Source organism: Agelaius phoeniceus, chromosome 1, assembly GCF_051311805.1.
Source record: "Agelaius phoeniceus isolate bAgePho1 chromosome 1, bAgePho1.hap1, whole genome shotgun sequence".
NCBI lineage: Eukaryota > Metazoa > Chordata > Aves > Passeriformes > Icteridae > Agelaius > Agelaius phoeniceus.
Genome location: NC_135265.1, coordinates 150,830,892 through 150,851,824, shown reverse-complemented (window position 1 = coordinate 150,851,824; position 20,933 = coordinate 150,830,892). Strand labels below are relative to the sequence as shown.

Genomic DNA, 20,933 nt, shown 5'->3' with positions numbered 1-20,933 from the left:
ATGTAGCTCAGAAGATCATAAAGCTAAACAGGTGACCATGGTTCAGAGGGTCACAAAGTGTTGTTTTAAAACTCTGAACTTTTTGGGAATACCCAAGATTATCCTACTATTAAGCTCACCAAATGGAGAAATGTAACAATAAATTCAGTATTGGACTGACTTTTTGCCAAAAGAATGTCTTAAGCAGAGATCCTCAGCAGTTTATATTCTAGAATGAGTTTATCTAAGTGCTCTCTATCTTTCTTCTTCAGGAGAAAAATGGCCTAATGTAGTCTGGAGCATGGAATTAGAGTTTGCTCATATTGCAAAGTCTAAAATGAATTCATGGAGGTGATGCTGCCTCTCAGATGTGCTGAATCATTTCTGTTGAAAAACTGGGCTTGGATTTTGACACTTAAAGTAAAATATCATTTTTCTTTCAGTTCTGCTGTCAGAATGCTCAGAGTTAAATAAGAAAGACCATCTCTGGTGGCAGGAGAATGATGACAGAGGTTCTCAGTCTGCAGAGACCTTTGGAGGTCCTGGAGCCCATCACCCTGTTGTCCTCTGTGCCCTTTGGCAAAGGGTGTTCAGGAGGAAACTGAGCTAGAGGAGGTGTGGGTGGAGCAGAAAGAGTTCCTTGGAGGCAAGGGTGATAGAGACCAGGTTATCCAAGGCAGATTTGCAAAACAGCCTTAGCAAACCTGAGTTTAGAGTAAGGCAGAGGTCAGGAGTTGTCATTTTGGATTTGTTCTAATTACAATGCACCATTTTTCAGTAGTTCCTGTGAACAAAGATGATGTTTGTTTGACTTTGGCTAAGAGGAAACTTAGGGTAGATTATATTTTACACTTTAAAATAATGCATATACCCAAAGAATAATTAGAATATTTAGAAAAAACTCGCACGAAGAACTAACTTGAGGGAATGAAAATGAATGAAGATTACAGTGCAGTTACAGTGTCTGGACAGCATGTTTGAGGAATTCTGGATACTAACTAGGAAAAGTGAATTAATTCAGATGCAGAAGACTGTCACTTGATCAATAAACATGTTCTAATTTTTAGAACATTCATCAGCCACTCTCAGCTTTGTGGGCTGCAGTTGTCATGGTAGAGAGCATTTGTGGCTTTACCAGAAAAATCCTGCACTTGTTCTGAGGGTAAACTTTGTTTGAAAACTTTCTTTGTCACCTAGATGAATGCAATGAACTCTTCTTCCATCTCCTACAGGAATTTGCAGATCTCCTTCAAAACATTGCCCTTGCTCTTCAGCTTCTAGAAATTACTAGAGTGATAAACAGTAGCCCATGAAGTGGCTAAGACTATGAATTATTGAATCCAGAATCATAATAAGCATCACAGAACAGATTAGGTTGGAAGGGCCCTTCAAGATCATCTACTTCCCACCCCCTGTTATGGACACAGTCACCTTAGACCAGACCAGGTTGCTCAAAGCTCCATCCAACCTGGCCCTGAACACTTCCAGGGATGGGGCATCCATGATTTCTCTGGATGTGTCTCACCATCCTCATAGTGAAGAATAGCTTCCTAATACTTAATTTAAACACATATTCTTTCAGTTCAAAGCCATTCCTCCTTGTCCTGTCACCATGTGCCCTTGTCAGAAGTCCCTCTCCAGGCACTGGAAGGGGCTCCACGATCTCCCTGGGGCCTTCTCCAGGCTGAACATTCCTCACTCTGTCCTGTCTCCAGAGCAGAGGTGCCTCCAGCCCTAATGCTGATGTCATGGCTGTGCCCTGGGCTCTAGCTCTTTGTTTTTGTTCTAACAAGTGAATGGGCTGCTCTTTTCTCCCTTGGAGGAGATCTCTGTTGCTGTTCGTCTGGTGGCTGAGGTGTTGCTGGAGAGGAGCTGAAAAGCAAATTTCTGTTCTGCTCTGCAGCACTACCCTGGTACCAATCTGTCTGTTTTCTTCACAGTTTCCAAATCCTGAGTTCAGTTTGATTTCTCAGCACAGTGGAACTTGGACAAGTATTCCCTGTTTGGTTCTGTCCTGGTCTCCTTCCTAACAATGCTCCAACTTGCCAGCTATTGCTATTGTTGAATAGAGATATTAACTGTTGTGAAAAAAAATTAGTTGAATAGCAGAGAGTTCCTAATAATGGCATTTACTGAGGGAGAAACTGGGGTCAGTTCTGTGCTGATGAGGTCTCTGGGACATCCCCAGGAGTTCCAGCTCTGGACATGACCATGGAGAAAGCCAGGGTTTGCCAGTTTGTGTGATGGGCCTGATCTTTGTTTTTGTTTGGATAAGCTTGAGTGGAAAAAATCAGACAGCCTTTTATATGTATTACAGTTGTAAAAAACTAAACCCTGCTGTTTAACCCTTTGCTCCCCAGAGCTTCTTGATTTTTGAAGGCGACATCAATAGGAGACAGGCTCAGCACCACAAAGAAAATTTTAAAAACTTAATGCCTTGGTACAATTAAAAAAATACTTCTCACTTTTTTCCTCCCCTCTTGCTTTCCAAAAGCTGATGCTGATAATCAGTAGTCTTTAAAAACAAGCTGAAATTGAGCAACAAAATCATAGTCATAGCAGAAAAGTCTTAACTTGAATTTTCTTGGGGCAGAATTCCATTTCTTAGCTGACCTTGGCCTGTCTGTTGTTATTGGGGTAGTCTGAGCTTTTTTTCTGGTTAGAATGTGTGCTAAGGAAAATGGCCAGTGCTTCTACATATTCTTAGTAAAAACTTATGAATTCTTCTTTTTCTATTAAATACTTTTTTAGGTTTTTCTTTGATAGCTGTTATCATCATTGCTTACCCAGAAACTGCTACACACATACTATCAGAGTGTGTCAGCAAATGCATCTTGCACAACAAGAACCAATGCTCCTGTTCCACAGCCCTAATTTCTGACAGATGTTTCTTACCTCAGTAAATGGTATAATCTGATTGGCATTACTTAAAACAGATTACTTTACATAAATGCTGCCCAGATACCTACTTGAGGAGCAGTATTTATAAAATGTTGTAAATACTCAGTATACTCTGTATACTGGAGATGTATTTAACTTCTGAAGTTTGGGGTTTTTTTTTCACTTTGTGCCTTGTCTGCTGCTGCTTCATCCCTGCCTGCCTTCCTCCCTGCAACTTGGAATTTTGGGGTTTCTGAACATCTCCAGAACATAAATTTTATGCTTTTGGCCTTTTTTTTTTTTTTTTGGTGCAGAAAAAGATTATCATGTTATTTTAAAGAAGAAGATGAGCATATGTCCACTGTGTACTTCTTATAATAACAAATAGATATTAAGTATTTTTTTAAAAGCATCAAGGAAGCACTTGGTTTAAGTGAAAAAATACATATTTGGGGTGTAAAATGTTGAACAGCTTCTAAAATTGAATTTAAAAAATTCTCATGTTATGAAGTACTTAGTTTTCACCTTCATTTTGTAGTCTAATACAAAAACAAGAAGATATGTCCTTGAGAGGAATGAATATAATACTGCTATTATATGAGCAGGCAGTATCTCTTGACACTTGGATTGATAATCTGTATTAGCCTCATCTGTTAAAAGTGTAAAGAATACAGAGTCCACACATTCTGTTTATTAAAACTGTCCTTGGTAATGCACTTACCAGTTGATATTTAAAGGGTTTTGTTTTTATAAATAAAATTTAATTTAAACCTTCCCCCCCTTTTTACTTCTTGATATTTTTTATCTGCTTTTCTGGAAAGCATTTTTGTTTCATAGAAGAAACACATTTTTAAAAATATATTTTACACCCTAGAGCACAGAACAAACCAATGGAAGGAAAACTGAAGTATCTGCAGTTTCCTTTTTTGAAGGAAACAAGTCTGACTTGCTCAAGGTCACCAAGGAAGCCAATGGCAGAGCTGGATGTGTAAAAGCAGATTTCCTGCCCTGCCAGCTGCAGCATGAACCAGAGGGGCACTGAGCCTGTCTGTGCCCCTTCGGTACCCACACTACTACAATAATTGGGGGATTTAAATATTTACTGTAGCATGTTCTGCTTTATTATTGAAGGTAAATATAATCGACCTTGTCCCTAGAAGTGTTTGTCTGTCTGTGTAACACTGAGGGGCTTGGAAAACTTTGTGGTGGGGGAGGAAGGCACCCAGGCATGTCTTCAGTTCCCTTTGGCTTTCTTCAGCCCCAGAAAGAGCTTTGTGCCTGAGCAGTGATGCAGAACATCTGATGGGCCTGCTTGTGGCCTAATCTCTCTCTCTCTTTTTCTTTTTTTTTTTTCCAGTGAATATTTTTTCTCGTTTAAATAGAGAAGCAGACAATAGTTAAACGCAGTTGCTAAAAATTCTTTTTTTTTTTTTAATCAAGAATTTTGACCACTAATTCTGCAAGGCCAGTCAGTATATTGAGAAATGAGATGGCAGTAAAGAGTGGTAATTAAACATATGCTGTAGACGAGTGCATGCTGCTACAAGTAGGCAGATAGGTTAAGTTGAAGGCTGCTGGCTTTAGATTAATTCCCTTTTGGTTCTAGTCTTGGATAAGCCTCACGCCTTACTGCTGAGGGCTGGGAGTGAGAAGAGATTACCGTGGAATATATAAAGAGCTTTAATGATAAGTGTGAATCTCGTTCCTGTTGATTTTAATACGTGTTCTAGCTGAAATAGTTATTTATAATTTTTGTGAAATACTTTGCTGTAAAATGGATATTTGCTTTATTTCCATACACACATTCTGCCTGGTTGTGTGATTATTATAAACATTGGCTTTTGCAGTATTTATTCTCATCATTTTAAAAGAAAACTATTTTAAGCAGTTTTGGTGTTAGGTGCTACAAAGTTAAGAAGAAACAAAGGCCCTTCACCATCTGGGGTGAGTGTTTGAGGTGACCTTTGCCTTGTGATGAGAAGTCAATAAAGAAGCCCCGGCTTTAGAGGGGGCTGGATGTGGCACTAAGGACTGGCGTGGGCTGCGATATTCATTCTTCAGGGCCAAGCAGCCCTGCCGGGCTTCTTCCATCCTTAATCTCGTGGAGTGAGGCAAGTGCTGATGGAGCGTGTGACCCCAATTCCTGCTGAACTTTGGGGAAGTTCTCCAGCGCTTTTAGGGAAGTTCCCGTGCGCTTAAAGCCAAGTTTTGCTTTTAGGATGCCTGGCGCTTGTGTCGGTAAGCGGACACAGCAAATGTGTAAAAGCGATGGCAAAACGCGGGTGCGGCAGGGGAGGGGCGGTGCGGGACCAGGAACATCAGCGGCGGCGAAGCGAGGCCGGTCCGCGGCCGGGCCGGGCGGCGTTTCCAGCGCATTTCCCCCGCTCTGCCTCTGCGCCCAGGGTGAACCGGAGCCGGCCGGGCGCGGGCAGCAGACGGGGATTAGCATATTAATGGCAGCCGGGTAATCGCCTCCCGCCCCTGCCCGCCCTCCTCCGCAGGGCTCACTCCGCCTCGGCACCGCTCCCGGGGAGGAGGAGGAGGTGGAGGACGAGGATGATGCTCCGGGGCGGGGGGAGATGAGGCAGCGGCGCGGCTTCCCCGCAGCGGAGCGCGCTGGAGCCCCGGGCGGGCCGGGGGACCGCGCTCCCCCCGCAGCCAGGTGAAGGCGCACCGCCCCGGGGAGGGCCGGGGCTCCCTCCTCTCGCCGGGATCCGGCACGTCCAGGCGGCTCCAGCCTCCCCCCGCAGGAGCCCGGAGCGCTGAATCGGGACATTGTGTGCCGGAGCTGGCCGGCATCGAGCACGCTCCGTGTATGTGGCTGCTGGAGGTGGCCGGGCAGCAGCCCCCGAGGCGGGCAGGTGCGGGCTGCATGGAGAAAAGCGGCTGCAGCCCTTTCCCCATGTGCTGGGCTAAAGGTACTCCGACCTTTTATTTATATATAAGAGTGTGTATGTGTGTGTATGTATATATCTGTATGCATTTCTCTCTCCCTCTTAATTTAACGCTTTACCACCTGTGGTTCCATGGTTTTTTTCCTCTCAAAGCCAAGCTAGAAAATAAATATTCTGGTCATGCGCTTGCAGTGCGGAGCTGCCCCTCCGCAGGAGCTGCTTCACCTGACAGCTGGGATGCTTCGGGTTTTGTGTTTTGTTTTTTTGTTTTTTTTTTTTTTTTTTCTCCCTCAGCCTTTAAGAATTATTTGAAATGAAAAGAGCGCTTGAGCTGTTTGGTTTGTACTTGCACTGATGTGAGGATCTGACGGCTTTGTTTGTGATCTTTGTATGTTTGAAGCCGCTGCGAGGGTGATCCTGCTTTCACTCACCTTTTAGAAGAAGTAGTTTTTAAGTGTCTGATCCTGATCGTAGGGAGCGGAAGACTCACATGTTTTTACTTGATGTCTCTGAATTTGCCACCCCTATTACCCACCCCCAAACGGAGACAATAAGTAGCCACAGAGCATGAATTTATTACTATTAGACGGTTGGACTTGAAATTGAGGCTTAACAATAGTTAGATGGACATGGGAAAGTAATTCACGTGATAATCTTAATTTGCACCCCAAGACTTTAATATTTACCGTATTATCATCTGGACGTTTCTTGTATATTGGAGTTGTGGATGTGACTTTACAGGGATTAAGGTCGAAATTCTGTTAGTAGCTAAAGAATCAAATCTTCCTTAGATGGAAAACAACTGTAAAAAGTTGAATGTTGCTGGTTGTAAGCATAACCTTCCTCGTGCTTGCTTTCATTTCAATGTACTTTCTTTTTTGGAAGAGAAACTGGCAGTGAAGTATTGCGTCACCGTAATCTTGGATCACGGACAGCCAGTTACTTCAGAAGTACAGGGTAAACGTATCTGAACTAAGGATTCGATAGGCATAGCTGCTGATTAGTTGTTTGGAAAAAAAATTGAATTTATTTACAGTTTTTATTGTCTAGTAATTAGGAGGTCACACGAAGAAGCATTTAACACTTTGTCCTGCCTGCTTTCTGCACCTTTCAGAAATACTTTAGTCCTTGCCACACACTGACATATTATACCACACAGTAGAATCGACTTAGAAATGGGAAAAGTGGAATGCCACACCCTGGTTTCATGAAGTACAGAACCTGTCAGCTCACAAGGGAATAATATTTAGTAAACAATGAGTAACGGTAGCTGGAAACAAAGCTAATACAGAGTGTCCTTTGCTTTTAGTAAAACTTGTTTACCGTGAAGGGGGTAACAACAATGCCAGATCTGTGTGTCATAAATTGGGTAACAGAAGTATTAGATGAAATTTGGATTCATCTCCTTGGACTATTGTGAGGGTCAGGATGAAAGTACCTCCAAGAAAGTAACTTTTAAAAGTAGGGAAGAAGAATCTTCTGAAAGCAAAAGCAAGCTTTTGCCATCTGCTGTTCAGGCTGCTTAGTATTGAAGTATCAATTTCTCCCCCCTACTCCAGTCCCAGAGGATGCCCCAGCAGGGCTGGGGATGGATGCATTGGGCCATGATAAAACCTATTGATCCCCCCCACCCATTCCAGCTACTGAAATGAATGAAAAATGATCCCACCTCTTCCTCTGGTCGCCTGTGTTCTCAGAACATGACTTCAGGGAAGATTGCTTGTCCGTCCCCTCTGCCCCAAAATCTGGAGAGCAGCCCTGTAATCTCTTGTTATTCCTGTTGGGGGGAGAAGGGGAACACCAGGGGTTGCGTAAGAGGACAAAGGCACCAGGATCTTCACAGCTGCCAGTTGTGATGATTTCTAGAAAAAGCTTCATCACAGCCTCCCAAAAAAATAGGACAGATGAGAAATAGCTTGAGCTATATTTGTCATTGAATGGTGGCCATGCCTTAGTGGATGATTACTTTGTGTACTGTTCACCGGCTTAACCTTAGGGAAATGAGACGGATCTGGCCTACTTTGATAAGGGCTGTGAGATATCTGCAGTCCAAGAAAGGTAATATATTAATGAGAGAACCATTTAGTTCTGATGTCTTTATTATGCCTCTTTGGTTTTTCTGGTAAAGTGTCAGGTTACCTGTAGTAAAAACTGATAAAACTTTTGAAGTATTTTATAATGTCTTAAAATGGGATCTTGATGTGTATATTTTATTATCCATAACTTACTTTCTAAGTGCTCTGTTCTCTTTTGAATGGGACAGATTGAGCTTTCATTGCACCAGGTGTGATCTCAACAATGTTTGTTCTTTGAAAAGGCTTTGAAATATTTCAGTGAGTCTGTGTTCATACAGAGGTTCCACTTTTTTTTAGCGTTCTTAAATCTGAAATCGTCAAATCTTCTTAGCGATAGCGTGGGATGACCTAATTGCAGCCAATTCTGTGCCCTGTCTGTAGGACTGCTACAGAGAAGAAGATATTTGCTTGCTTTAGAAAGTACTTGTGGGAATCTGTGTTGTTGTTTTTTTGCCTCCTCTCCAAATCTAAATCTAATCTAAGTGGTGTTACTGAATTGAATAATTTATTCTGGATCTGCACACTCCAGATTTGAGGGTATTCTGATGGGTGACTGAAGAGAAAGTGTGTACTTTGTTGCTGGCATATTTCTTCTCAATAAGTCTGTATTTCTTTATCAGGATAGGAGTAAGACATTTTTGGCTGCTTCCTCCCTCTCATTAAGTAATTTGGAAATTAAAATGTCAGGTCTTGTGGACTAATCATCCTGAAGCTCAGTTGCAGCTTTGGGGGATGCTGAAGTGCCTGTCTTGATCCCTGAGCAGTCACCACTCCTTTGCCAGCCAAGTGCTGACACTTTGTGCTGGTATGATACAGGGGGGTTTCCTTTCTGCCTGTAACAGCAGACTAGAAAGTAGTCATGGATCATTAAAGACTTTTCACTAACATCTCTGAAATTTGTTAAAGTCATTACTAGTGTAATGTATTACACTTCGACCTAGATACTTTTGCTGGTGAACTTTTTTCTTGTGTTTCCTGTGAATTCCTGCCATTTTAACCTTACACAATAACTGGGTGAAAGCAGTGTAAACGTGACAGCCAAGGGTAGCTGGGCAGCTCTGCTATAGGTCTGTGAATTATCCACCCCAAGGAGGAGGAAGTTTCTTGAATATCTTCCAGAAATGCTCTGTTTAGTCATTTATGAACAATTAATTGATGTAATTCAGTGTGTGCCATGTGAGTTGTTACTGCAGGGTGATCACAGTCCTTAAACTCAGCCATTCAAACTAACATGGAAAATCTATACTGGCTTAATTGAGCCAAATTCAGTCAAAAACCTGCTCTTGACTAAAAGAAATATTAAAAATTTTAACCTGTGTTGTGAAATGTATTTAATCTGCCGGGAAAGAGTTTTGCCCTACTGCAGATGTTGCAATCTTTCTTTAAAGACAGAAGCAGTTCCAAGTGAATTGTTGTGGGTTTGTTTTTTGGTGAGCCCTGCTGATTGAGGGGGTGTGCTCAGATGGGACCTGCTGGTCATGAGTTGAATATAAGCAAGACAGTTGGATGCATAAGAGAGGAGGTCAGAGCTGTTTCTCCTTCATCTCCATGTCATAAATCTCTGCTGTTTTGCTGACAGAGTGATAACATTCAGTCCAACAGGCCCTTAGGTTTTTATGTGATAGGTGATCACTAAGAGGGACACAGTCATAGAAAATAGAGTAAGGGAAGTTGCTATGAAGGTTGTAGGAGGTAAATAATCTCTAAAGCAAGATATCCTGCTTCTTTGACATAGACATTGTATATGTAACATGGAAATATAATTGTTCTTGTGTATAGAAAGGAAAAAAAGCCATTCTGTTTGTATGAGTGTTCTGCTGCATCTTCTCAGTCAGCTTCAGTTGAAGTGACTGGAGGGAAGCACCTGCTCTTGCATTTTTTTCTTTGCTCTATAGGTGTAGTTTAGGAGTGGCAGTTGGTGCTTTTCCCTTGGTGTCTGAGGGGAAAACAACTGGGAAAAGTCTGGTCTGTCATTTGACAGTCTGTTGTTGGCTAACCATGTGGGCTACATTGGCCATTTCCTGCTGAATGGTAATGTTACCGAAACTTTTGTTCAACTTAGTGATAACTTTGTAGCTTCTTGAGCTATGAGACTTGCAAACCATGAAAAGCATCTCTTCGGTTCCTGGGTTTTTTGTGATGTTTTTGTAGAAAGAAGAAAAATAACATTAATCTCATCAAACCACTAATTTTTAAAGGGAAAAAGTTCATAGAATCACAGTATGGTTTGTGCTGGAAGGGACCTTACATATCTGTCTAGTTCCAGCTTCCCTGCCGTGGGCAGGGGCACCTTCCACTAGACTGGATTGCTCAGAGTATCATATTCCTGATATGCCTGTATATATTTAAAGGTGGAAAATAATCTGGAAGAGCAAGAGGGGGTTCCCTTTCAGTGTTACAGCACAGCGTGTGGTAGCTCAATATTCTTCAAAATACAGGAACTCTGCAGCTAAGGGAGTCTGCTGCATTCCCACTGGGGTGATTGTTCGTATTCAAAGACGACTGGAATGGAAGATGGAGCTTGAGATATTCTTACAAGAAAGGAAAGTGATTGTTTTAAGGGCTGGGGGAGCATTTGGTGTTCCCTGGGTAATGGAGATGTGTGATCTTATCAATTGTAGCACCTGGTAATGAGCCAGTGAAGCAGCTTGGAATTAAATTCTGAGCTGCCTGGAAAAAACCGAAAACTTCAGCAAGGAAAACAAAATGTTTGAAATATCCTTTTAAAGAAGCATTGGAAAACAAGTCTAACAGCAAAGTGTGGAAGTTGGAACCCAAGTGAATGTTTCATTGTTGGAAATGATGCATTAAGCAGAAAAGTTAACCAGGAGTTTATAGCCCTAATTGCTTTCTTATTCAGTTTATTTTTGAAATTTCTTTATCACAAGTCCCATTGCGTGTTTGTGTATATTTATTTTCTGTATGTAAAATACATCTACAGACATGTGCATAATTTTACTTGCCCAGTTACCCTGGCAAGACTTGCAGTATTTCAGCATTAGATACCAAAGATGATCTCTTACATGTTTTTATGTTTTTATCAAATGCAATTCATGGGCAATGTCTCTTTTGGAAGCTTTTATTGGTAGGACTGTGGTACTGAAATGAGCTTTTGTGACTGGTGTTGTATTTCTAAGAAATGTATTAGGTTGTCTCAACCCTTCAGTTGCTGTAGTGTTGCTGAGATTGAATAGTTGCAAATTCATGTCTTGTAAAAATACTGATGTGCCAGCAAAGAGTATGTACTTTTCATTAATTGTCTGGGGAAAAAAAAAACCTCGCTAATATTCCTAAATTCATGACCTGATATGCATTTGTTCATGGAATTACTAAAAACTGGAGATATTATAGATTAACATACACTATAACAATATAGTAATCTGTACAAGCTGCTGAATTCTATAACTCAGCAAAACAAACAAAAGCCAGACATAAATATCTTTGTAAATACTATATTAAAAAAGCTTAAGTACAGGACATCATAAATGTATTTGATTAGAGGAGTTACAGAAATATTGTATCATTCATGAAGATTTCATCATCATGCAAAAGCAATGAGATCCCTGCAGTATCTCCTGTTGAATCCATGTTGAGAAGTGCCAGTGCCAGTTTTCCCTGCTGGGTTTTCAAGGACAGGGGTTGCTGAGGTATGGAGGTGATTGAGGTGTGGAGGTCACTGGTGGTTGCCCAGCATGGATTTATTGGCATATGGAAAGAGGGTAGGATTGTCCTCTTCTGATATTTAATGTAGCTTAGCATAGATATTAAGAAAAGCATTTCTGTGTGTATTCAATCCTGCTGAGTCATTTTATTGAAAATAACCTGTAAACAAATTCCCTTTTTCCATGTATTGATTTGATAACTGAGGTTTGTTACTTTGCCAGAAGGGAGATTGGTTAATCCTCTCCCCAGGCACTATCACTGCTTTCTGAAGTAGTGTTTCTCCTGCCAGTGATTTCAGATCCATAACAGCAAGCATTAGGACTTTGTACTTCCTATTTAAATTGGAATCTGCAAATGAAGTGTTGTCCCTTGCTTTACCATGGAAATGTCTAAGGAAAAACAGCTTTTTTCATGGGCTAAGTCTCCTCATCTTGAGTAAATACAGGAGTAAAATCAGTGTGTGTTTCAGTTCTGCTGTGCCTTGGGACAGCAGCTTACAGCAACTGAGCTCTTCAGTGATGTCTTGTGCAGCATCACATCAGCAGGGGATGAGGGTAATGAACTGAACAGTGGCATTTTGAGACTCAAAGCTGACCTTTTTACTTCAGTTGGCTGTGCTGTAGAACTAAAAGTAAAACCAGACTTTCTTCACTTGAACAAAACCTCTGGATGAAGCAAAATTAATCACTGAATTGCCAGTATTTGGTCATGGATTCCCATACCATCTGAGTTTTCTCCTTTAACATCTATGTAGAGGTCATTGAAGCAAGGAACATTTTCATCATAAGTGATTGCAGGGTGAGTAATGGTCTGCAGTCCTGTTACATCTTTATTTCTGGGAAGGAGAGTGGGAAGGAACTGGGTGTGGTCTGTAGTTTAGTTGATTTTGGAAGATAAGGGGCAATAGGGTTGAAACTCTTCTCACAACTTTTCTGCTAATATGTTTGCAACTCAGCAATGATCTGTTCTTGCTGGTATGGGGAGATAGTAGGAATCATGTTCCTGAAATCTCAGTGTGTTCAGCTCAAAGGGGGTTTTGTCTTGGCTGTGTCATGATGGTTGGTCAAGATAATCTGAAGAATTGCAACAAAGATGCTTTGGAGTAGAGCAGCCTTTTCAATTTGATCCTAACAAATGATTCCTATGCAACAAATTGCATTGCCAGGTACTTGAACAGCAGCTTTTTGTCCATTCAGGTGTTTGATTGCAGCAGTCTTGACTCATGCTGGCAGAATTAAAAGGTCTCTGATTTATGGTTCTGTATAGCTGTACCTGTCAAATAGGAGCATGTGGGTGCTGCAGATATCCACCCCATCCCCTCCCAAGAGGGAGAAGGCACTGCTCAGGTGACAGGAGCTGTGTATCTGTTCCCAGCTCAGGGCTGATTCCTGTGTCATGTTTATCACAAGAGCAGCAAAGAAATTAAGATTTACACCCTGAGCTGTTCCAATCAGTGTCCTCTGCATGGAAGTGGGATGGGCACGTAGGGATGGTGCCTGTCAGGTCAGTGAGTCAATGTTTTATCAGCTAACCAGGTTTAGCAGAAGGTGGGCTTTTCTGCATGTGTTTCTGAACATAAAATTAAGAGGATTTTGTTCTGGTTATAATTGTGAGGACTTAGTGCCTGTGGTTTTCTTACACAGAGTTGGGAGGATGTTGTAGAACCCCAGGATGGTTTGGGTTGGAAGGAATCTCCCAAGATCATCTCACTCCAGCCCCCTCAGCCATGGACAGGGACACCTTCCCCTATCCCAGGTTGCTCCAAGCCCCATCCAACCTGGCCTTGAACACTTCCAGGGATGGGGCAGCCTCAGCTTCTCTGGGAAATCCGTGCCAGGGCCTCACCATTCTCCCACTGGAGAATTTCTTCCTTGTTCCTGTCCTTGAAATGAAAGACAATCAATCTCTTGCTTTTACTTTTATATTTTTAAATACATACACATAATATTTCATAGAGTATCTAATATAACATATAAAGTATATTATGTACTGTTTTACAGATACAGGATATATAAACTGAATATATGAATAAAAAGGCATCATCAGGCCTTTGGTAGGAAAATATCCATTACTTTTCTTCTTTCCAGAGTAATTTTGGTGTTTGTATAGGTTCTGGTTTTATGTGGTACTGAATAAACTTTTTGCTGGTTGTGGTTGCATTAATTTAGTTTTCCTGGAACAAACTGTGTGACCTGTATTGACCAGTAGTGTTGGACTTCATGTTTGAAGTACCAAACTTGCTCATCTAAATATAATTTAAATATTTTTTGTCAGTCTAGAGGTGCAATAAAAATGCTTTTGGAATAATGCTCTTATCTGCCACATCTCACTTGTCTTCCCAGCTCTGGCTGTGATACATTTGGGCAGTTAAGGTAATCTCCCACACTGATGAAAACTCAGGTGTTGCAGTAGGAACAGGAGCACTTGCTGTGGCTGCCAAATAATTTCTGTGATAAACCCTCCTTCAGGTAGTCTTCTACTCAGAATTTTCCTAGTCCTTAATTGCTTTTGCTGAAATCAGTCTGGAATCTCTGAAATTGTTAATTCCTAAAATTTGAAGGGATTGTAGTTGTGCTTTTTCTGTGTCTGGTCTGTTCTGGGAGGGAGCAGTGGCTGTTGGAGATGGGAGTGGGAATGAGCTGGAAATGGGAATTATCTGAAATCAGGAACAAGCACACCCTGGATACTCCTGGATACACAGCAAGGTCATGTTCACAATTCCTGTTCCATCCTGTAGGAAAAGCCAGGCAAGTTAAAACACACTTAATGTTTATCCAGCAGGGAAAAGCAATGGCAACCAGTCACTTCTGTTTAATCCAGATTTATCTCTGGTTTGTTTTTTTAGTGTTAAAATCACAGTCAAGCCAAAGTAAAATAAACCACAGTAGGAGGGTTTGGGTGTAAATATAACAGGAACAAGGAAAAAACCCATCAAAATGGGGGAAAAACTCTCATACTTGAAACAGGCTATAAGATGGGATCATACTTGGGTCTGTATTTATGAGTTCACAGAGGTCAGAAACACTGGCTGAAGGATTTTTACATCCAGGTGTCTCAGGTTACTTGTGTGGTTGCAAAGGCTGGTGCATCTTCAGAAGAATGAGAAATGAGGACAGGTTTGAAACTTGCAGTCACAAATCTTCTGTCTTTTTTCAGCATGGTATTGGGAAATTCAGGAAAGATTAGTATGAGCACAGTATTTGAAGACATAAAATTAAAAGGGAGAACACCAAACCTCAACTTAAAATAGTTTTTTATGTCTGCCAAGAATAATAATTTTATTTTATGAATCAGTCACTGATGTCTCAATCCAGTGAGTATTTTCCTGTTCAGTGGTAGGAACATAAACAAGAGGTTGTGATTTTTTGGAATAATGCTACATTTTGGGACGTGAGAGTCATTCCCTTTCCCTAATGTGAGAATTATCATGAATTTCAGTTTTGTTGCTGTCTGTGGTACACGTGATGCCTCAGCCCTACAATAATTGTACAAAACAATAGTTAAATTATAACTTTTTGTAGGTTATTTCCACAAAATTCTTGAATATTTTCTCTTCTCTTTTTAGGACTTTCCTTGCTCTGTATACCCAGTCTGCACTCATGTTGTTCATGTTGCTCCAGTTTTGTTGTAAATGGGAATAAAAATGTGCTGCTTTATTTCTTTTCTCTGCTAGGAAATGTATCTCAGATCAGGCAGTAGGCAGGACCTGAGCTGTGCCCTTCTGTTCTCCCAAGGACAACTTCCTGCACTGCAATAAAGTTGCTCATAAAATGTGTCCTTTGTGACTGACTGGGCAGATTTTATTGGGCTGGGTCCTTTCACGTGCTGAATTCTTCCTCCTTCCTTCTCCAGGTGCACTCAGCTATTCCAGCACTCACCACCACCACCACATTTGTGTATTCCAGTCTGCTGGAAATGCACAGGGCTGGGTGTTGCTTTGCAGAATTAAGGCCCTGCTGAAGAAGAAGAGTGGATCTGGAACACTTTGGGTTGTGGATTTGTTAATTCTGGCCTGTATTTTCTTTGACATTGATGGTACAGTGCAATTTGGCACTAAAGTTTTAGATGGACTATTATTTTTTGCTTTAATTATTACTTTGTGGGTTTTTTTTCTTTTTTCTCTTTCATTTCAGACCAGAGAGGTGCTATTTGTTTTATCACTGTGAACTGTTTTGTTTAGCATGTAAGAGAAGATGATATAAATGTTATAATAACTTGATTTATAAGTTCAGAGCTCTCTGTCAAAACAACATGTTTATAGTAATACTCCCAGCCTAATTTGTTATCTCCCTTTAATCTTAATTTTCGTGCATTGAAACAAACAAACATGGAATTTAAGCCTTTCCTGCAAAATATCCTATAAGAATTGATAAATTCTATCCAAAATAATTTCTTTGTAAATATCTTATATTGGTATACATCTTTGCTAAGTGCCTTTTAAAACATTGAGATCGATCTGTATGTTTAATATATGCTGTACAGCAATATATTGTCTTCTTTAAATTAGACTCTGAAAGAACAAATCCAATTTAAAATTTATGTCTTACATCTGAAAAATGAGGGAAAAGTATGTAGCATTTTTTTTCTGGACATTTGCCCAGTTTCTAAAAGCAACAACTCTTGATTTTAGGTTGGTTTTTTTAATATCAGATATTGCAGGTGACAAAACTTAACAATGACAGCAGACACACCAGGGAAATAATTTAACTTTTTTCAAGTCCTGTCCTGTTAAATGCTATGACTGAATTGCGATTCAAGGGAAGATGGATAATAGATGTTTTTAATAAATTACCTTGCATATCATAAAAGTGAAGTAAATAGAAACTGAACCAGGGTTGTGTTTAGTTTTGGTATTAGTTGTCTATGTCTCCAGAATCTTTATGCTGTGAGTTTCTTTTGATTCATTAGAACAATGAAGAATCTTGAGTTGTCTAGTTTTCAAAAAAAAAAAAAAAAAAAAAAAAAAAGAGCATGCATTGGTGTTTAGAAAAGCTTCCACAGTTCGAGTTGGCCCCAGAAACTTCAAATCTGATGAAGAAGTCCTGAAATAAATTGAGTTTTCTGACCTTGAGCATGGCAGGGGATCATGACAGTGAGGGGGGAAATGGGGCTGGGCTGTGCTGCCACTTCTGCACTGGAGAATCCGCCGGGATCTGTTCTGGAGGGATTTTTCTTACAGCTTCACCCTCTCTGTGCCTATCTCACTTCTGCTCTAAGTGTCACAGTCTGTGCAGCGCAAGTTCTTGCTGTGAAAAATGCATTTTCCACAAATAAGGGTGGAACAGGGATATTTTCAGTCACTGTTAAGTGACATCTTAAATAAGGAATTAGTGTTGCCCAGTAATGAATCAGAATTTGGTCTTTCTTAAAACTTTTTAAATGTGTAGGATTGCAGTAAGGGGAAGATAGTGGCTTGGGGCTCTTTGTTTAGGGGCTTGATCTTTATTTATTTATTTTTAAAAATTTATTTATTTTGCCTAAAGGGGTAGAGTAAACCATGAAGTCTCATCAAGTATGCTGCTCTGTACTCTTCTTTGTATTAGCAAAGTATTTTTCTGTTCACCTCTTAAAGTGGGAAAACTAATTTCCTTCTGGAGTGTGAAAATCATTTGCAGCTCATTTCTTCAGAGCAAATCGTATTAACTCTTGATGTCTCAGATTTTCCTCTGAGTGGTGTTGTCTTTGACAGAAGAACATAACTGCGTTTTAAGTGAGTTTTTCTTGTCGAATTCCTGTCAGCCATGAAACTCACTTGCTAAGTGAAATATTCTGCAGCTGATTAAAATGTAATGAAATCATGTTTCTGACAAATGCTGAGCATCTTTAAAGACCATACTTTGACATTTGCAAAATAATGGGAAATAATTAGAGGTTAGTTGTGCTTATGCTGCTGTTGACTGTGCCAGGCATATCTCAAATTAACCTTTTCCTTTACAGTTCGATGTAGTTACTTGTTCTGTCGTGTGTTCAGTTGCTCTCTGGTGGAAAAGAAGCTCCTCATTACCTGTTAAAATTCCTATCACCTCTTTAAAATTCCAGTGCCTGGCTGGAGACCTGTGGAAGGTGCCATGATAGTCAGGGATCAGCTGTTTTGTTTATTCTGGTGCAAATTACAGGTGCTCATCAGCTTTCTTGTATCAGATGCAAACAAACCTTACTTGTCTATCCTGATCTGGGAGAATTCCATCAACTTCTGCCCCTGTTAAAGATTCTTGGTCTTTTTATTCACATCTGTCCATTTAGTTGGTTCAAACTTGGCTGGGTATGAGCTAAGAGTTGATAAATGACTTTAAAGAAAGAGGAAAAAGAGATGGTTGAAGTTGGAAATTACACTTGAATTTGTAATACTGGTATTCTCACCAATTTTTGCCTTCTTTAACCATTGCAATGGAATAGTTCTTCTTCATCTCCTACCTGTTCTCTGCCCCCCTTTGTCTTTCCTCTTCACCTCTCTCTTGACCAGGTATTGAAAATCAGTAAATGTTATTGAATAGATTAGCAGCAGAGGCTTAGAAGTGTCAGTTTTAGACTGTGAACCCCAAGAAAAACTAACCCCTCACCAAAACCAGAAAAAAAATAAGGCCAGACTGATTTATTCTGTCTTAATGTGTAAAAGCAACTCAAAAATTATTTAAGCAGCAGTAGTAGGAGGGCTCAGAGGGAAGCAAGGGCTCCATGGTTGGGAAGAGTGGATGAGGAAATGCTTGGCAGGTAGGAAAGGGGTAGAAAGTTCTGCAGCTTTGGCAGCAGCAAGGATAAATTATTAAGTTGGTGAAGCAGCCTCTGGTGACAACTTACTTGCCTTTGAAAAACTAACTCAAACCTCTGTACAAATACACTCTTCAGAAATGATCATATATCAATTTTGTAGCTTCTAACACAGGCATGTCTGAGAAACCAGACAAATTCCTTTAATGATCTTTGGATGTTAAACTGTACAAGAGAACATAAACTGTGTGCAAGAAAATATTTTTCAAAAAAACTTGAAAAATAAGGCCTGAGTGATGGGACATCTTTAATTTTCTTAGTTTTTGTTGTTGGGGTTTTTTTTTAAACATATGAACACTCTAAAGGATCAGAATATATACAGTGTAGGCTTTTTGGATGTGTTCATAGATGGGCTTTTTTTCATAGGGTTGTTTATTTTTCTGATTTGTTCTATAATAAAAATATTGTTTGACTTCTTTTAGTTTTCTGATTTTATTTCAGTCTTTTATGAGCATGGAAATCATCATCTTGCACTGTCATCTATTGACTTGATAAATGTAGTCTATGCAAAAGCTGCCAAAGCTGCGTATCTGTACTTTCATCTGAACTTTTTGGAAGCCCCAAGGGTTATATTTGGCCTTTGGAACAAGTCCAGGGGAAGCCACCAAGTTGATCATGGGGCTGGAGCACCTTGGCTGTGGAGACAAACCAGGAGAGCCAGGGCTGTTCAACCTGGAGAAGAAAAGGCTCCAGGGAGACCTTGGAGCCCCTTCAGTGCCTGAAGGGGGTACAAGAGAGTTGGAGAGGGATTTGGGACAAGGGCCTGGAGTGACAGGATGAGGGGGAGCCACCTTAAGATGAAGGACAAGAGGTTTAGATTGGATATTAGGAAGAAATTCTCCCCTTTGAGGGTGGTGAGGCCCTGGCACAGGTTGTGCAGAGAGGCTGTGGATGTCCCATCCCTGGAAGTGTCCAAGGTCAGGTTGGATGGGGCTTGGAGCAACCTGGGATAGGGGAAGGTGTCCCTGCCCATGGCAGGAGTTGAAATGAGATGAACTTGAAGGTCTCTTCCAGTGCAAACCATTCCATAATTCTGTATTTGACCTTCAATAGCAGAAGCAAAAAGTGAAACTTCTATGGATGTTCTTAATGTAAAAAAAATTAACCCATCAGTGTTTCAGTCTCTTTGGACAGCATCTCCTATTTATGACTCTCTCAGGAGAATGTGTGAGCATGACTGTTGTCTACAGCCTGTCCTTAAGTTTCTTCTGTATCCACTGCATTAGAGACTTCTAGACAATCTTTTAATATCAGTTTATCCATCCTCATGGATCATCTTGAAAATATTGATCAAGCTCCCATCTGGAGTTCTGCCTTTTTTAGGTTCCCTTCACAAGGCTCCTGCTCTGCCCTTTCATTCTTTCAGTTGTGCTTCTCTGGACTTTTGGACAGTGCAGAAGATGTTCTGGAAATTCCATTGACTTTTCTGTGGAACCTGGGGTAAAATAGAAAAATCTTGATCCATAATTCTCTGCTGGCAAGGGATTGTGTGATGCTGAAGACACTCACCCCTTGCCTTTAGTAAGCATTGACAGAACCTTTTCCAAGTCACAAAGATCCCAAAGACCCAATTTCAGGCTAAAATCGGTAATCTGATTAAATACTGTAGTCTTTGGAATATTTAATAATTTTATCCATTTGTACAATTTTTCCTAATGCTAGCTCCTGTTCAGTTTAGGTAGGGTTTTAAGTGTTTCCAGGTACTTCTGACCCAGGTACCTCTGATTTGCTGATGTTTGTGGTGTGGAAGGTGTATTGTCACAACAACATTCAGGTTTTGTGCAGAAATATTTTCTGCATATTAAAGCACACACATTCCTTGCTGAAGGAGATTGTTCTTCTATTTTCTCTCTAGCTACTATGAAGTATTTATTTTAAAATTAATTCAAGCATATTAAGAGCACAGATTGCAAATATGTAAGAACTCTGCTTCCTGAAGCTCATGTGCAAAGGTGTTTTAATTGCCCGATCCATTTGGATTGTGTTCTCAGGCCAAGTCAATTCAGCATTTAAAAACTGCACATGTTCAAGTGCATCCCCCCTCTCCAATTAATATTCCTGTATGTTCTAGTAGAGACTTGAAGGGGATGGATTGATACCTCTCTGTGTGGGGTGTTAGCTTATGGAGGTGTCTTGTTTGTGTAACACCAACTTAATTTATTACCACCTGCTGTTTCTGCAAATGGTGAGATTGTCACACACAAATTGCATATTTCATCACTGTGATGGTGGGAATTGATTTATTGTTTCCAGGGAAATAATTGAATAGAAGAAAAATGCACTGTAAAGTAAGTTGCATCTTTATGAGCTTCTTACTTAATACCTGTCCATTATCAAATATATTCTAAAAAGGTGCAGTAAATTCTTGTGGGGCTAGTGAAACCTGCTGACTTGATACCTTCAGGTGTGCCTGAATTTCTCCACCATGAAGATGTTAAACCATGAAGATGTTAAACCAGTCACCCCTGTCTCCTTTGCTCCCCTGCCATGATGAGGATATGCTCACACTGGTGGTTTGGGACCTCAGTGCTGCTGGGTCTGTGCTGATCCACCATGGATGGGCTGTCACAGAACATGCAAAGACTCAATTTTACTTCTGGGTTTGAAATGCAGTTGAATTAGATATTTCTGATATTTCTGACCCCATTCCCTGTTGGTTGAAATTAGATAACAA

General features: G+C 40.5%; 1 protein-coding gene across 8 annotated transcripts in view; it reads left to right on the top strand.

Moving 5' to 3' along the window:
* Positions 1 to 20,933, top strand: part of PTK2 (protein tyrosine kinase 2) — a 189,396-nt gene that overhangs the window by 52,520 nt on the left and 115,943 nt on the right. For 3 of the 8 annotated variants that reach the window (XM_054650467.2, XM_077189408.1, XM_077189412.1), the window contains exon 1: positions 5,172 to 5,777. The exons of 2 other annotated variants lie outside the window; for them this stretch is intronic. In XM_054650467.2, coding sequence (XP_054506442.2) covers positions 5,675 to 5,777 — 103 coding nt within the window. In that variant the 5' untranslated portion in view covers positions 5,172 to 5,674. Of the gene's footprint in view, positions 1 to 5,170; positions 5,778 to 20,933 lie in introns of those variants that run through there. 3 more of the 8 variants (XM_077189394.1, XM_077189389.1, XM_054650410.2) reach the window with 2 other exon arrangements.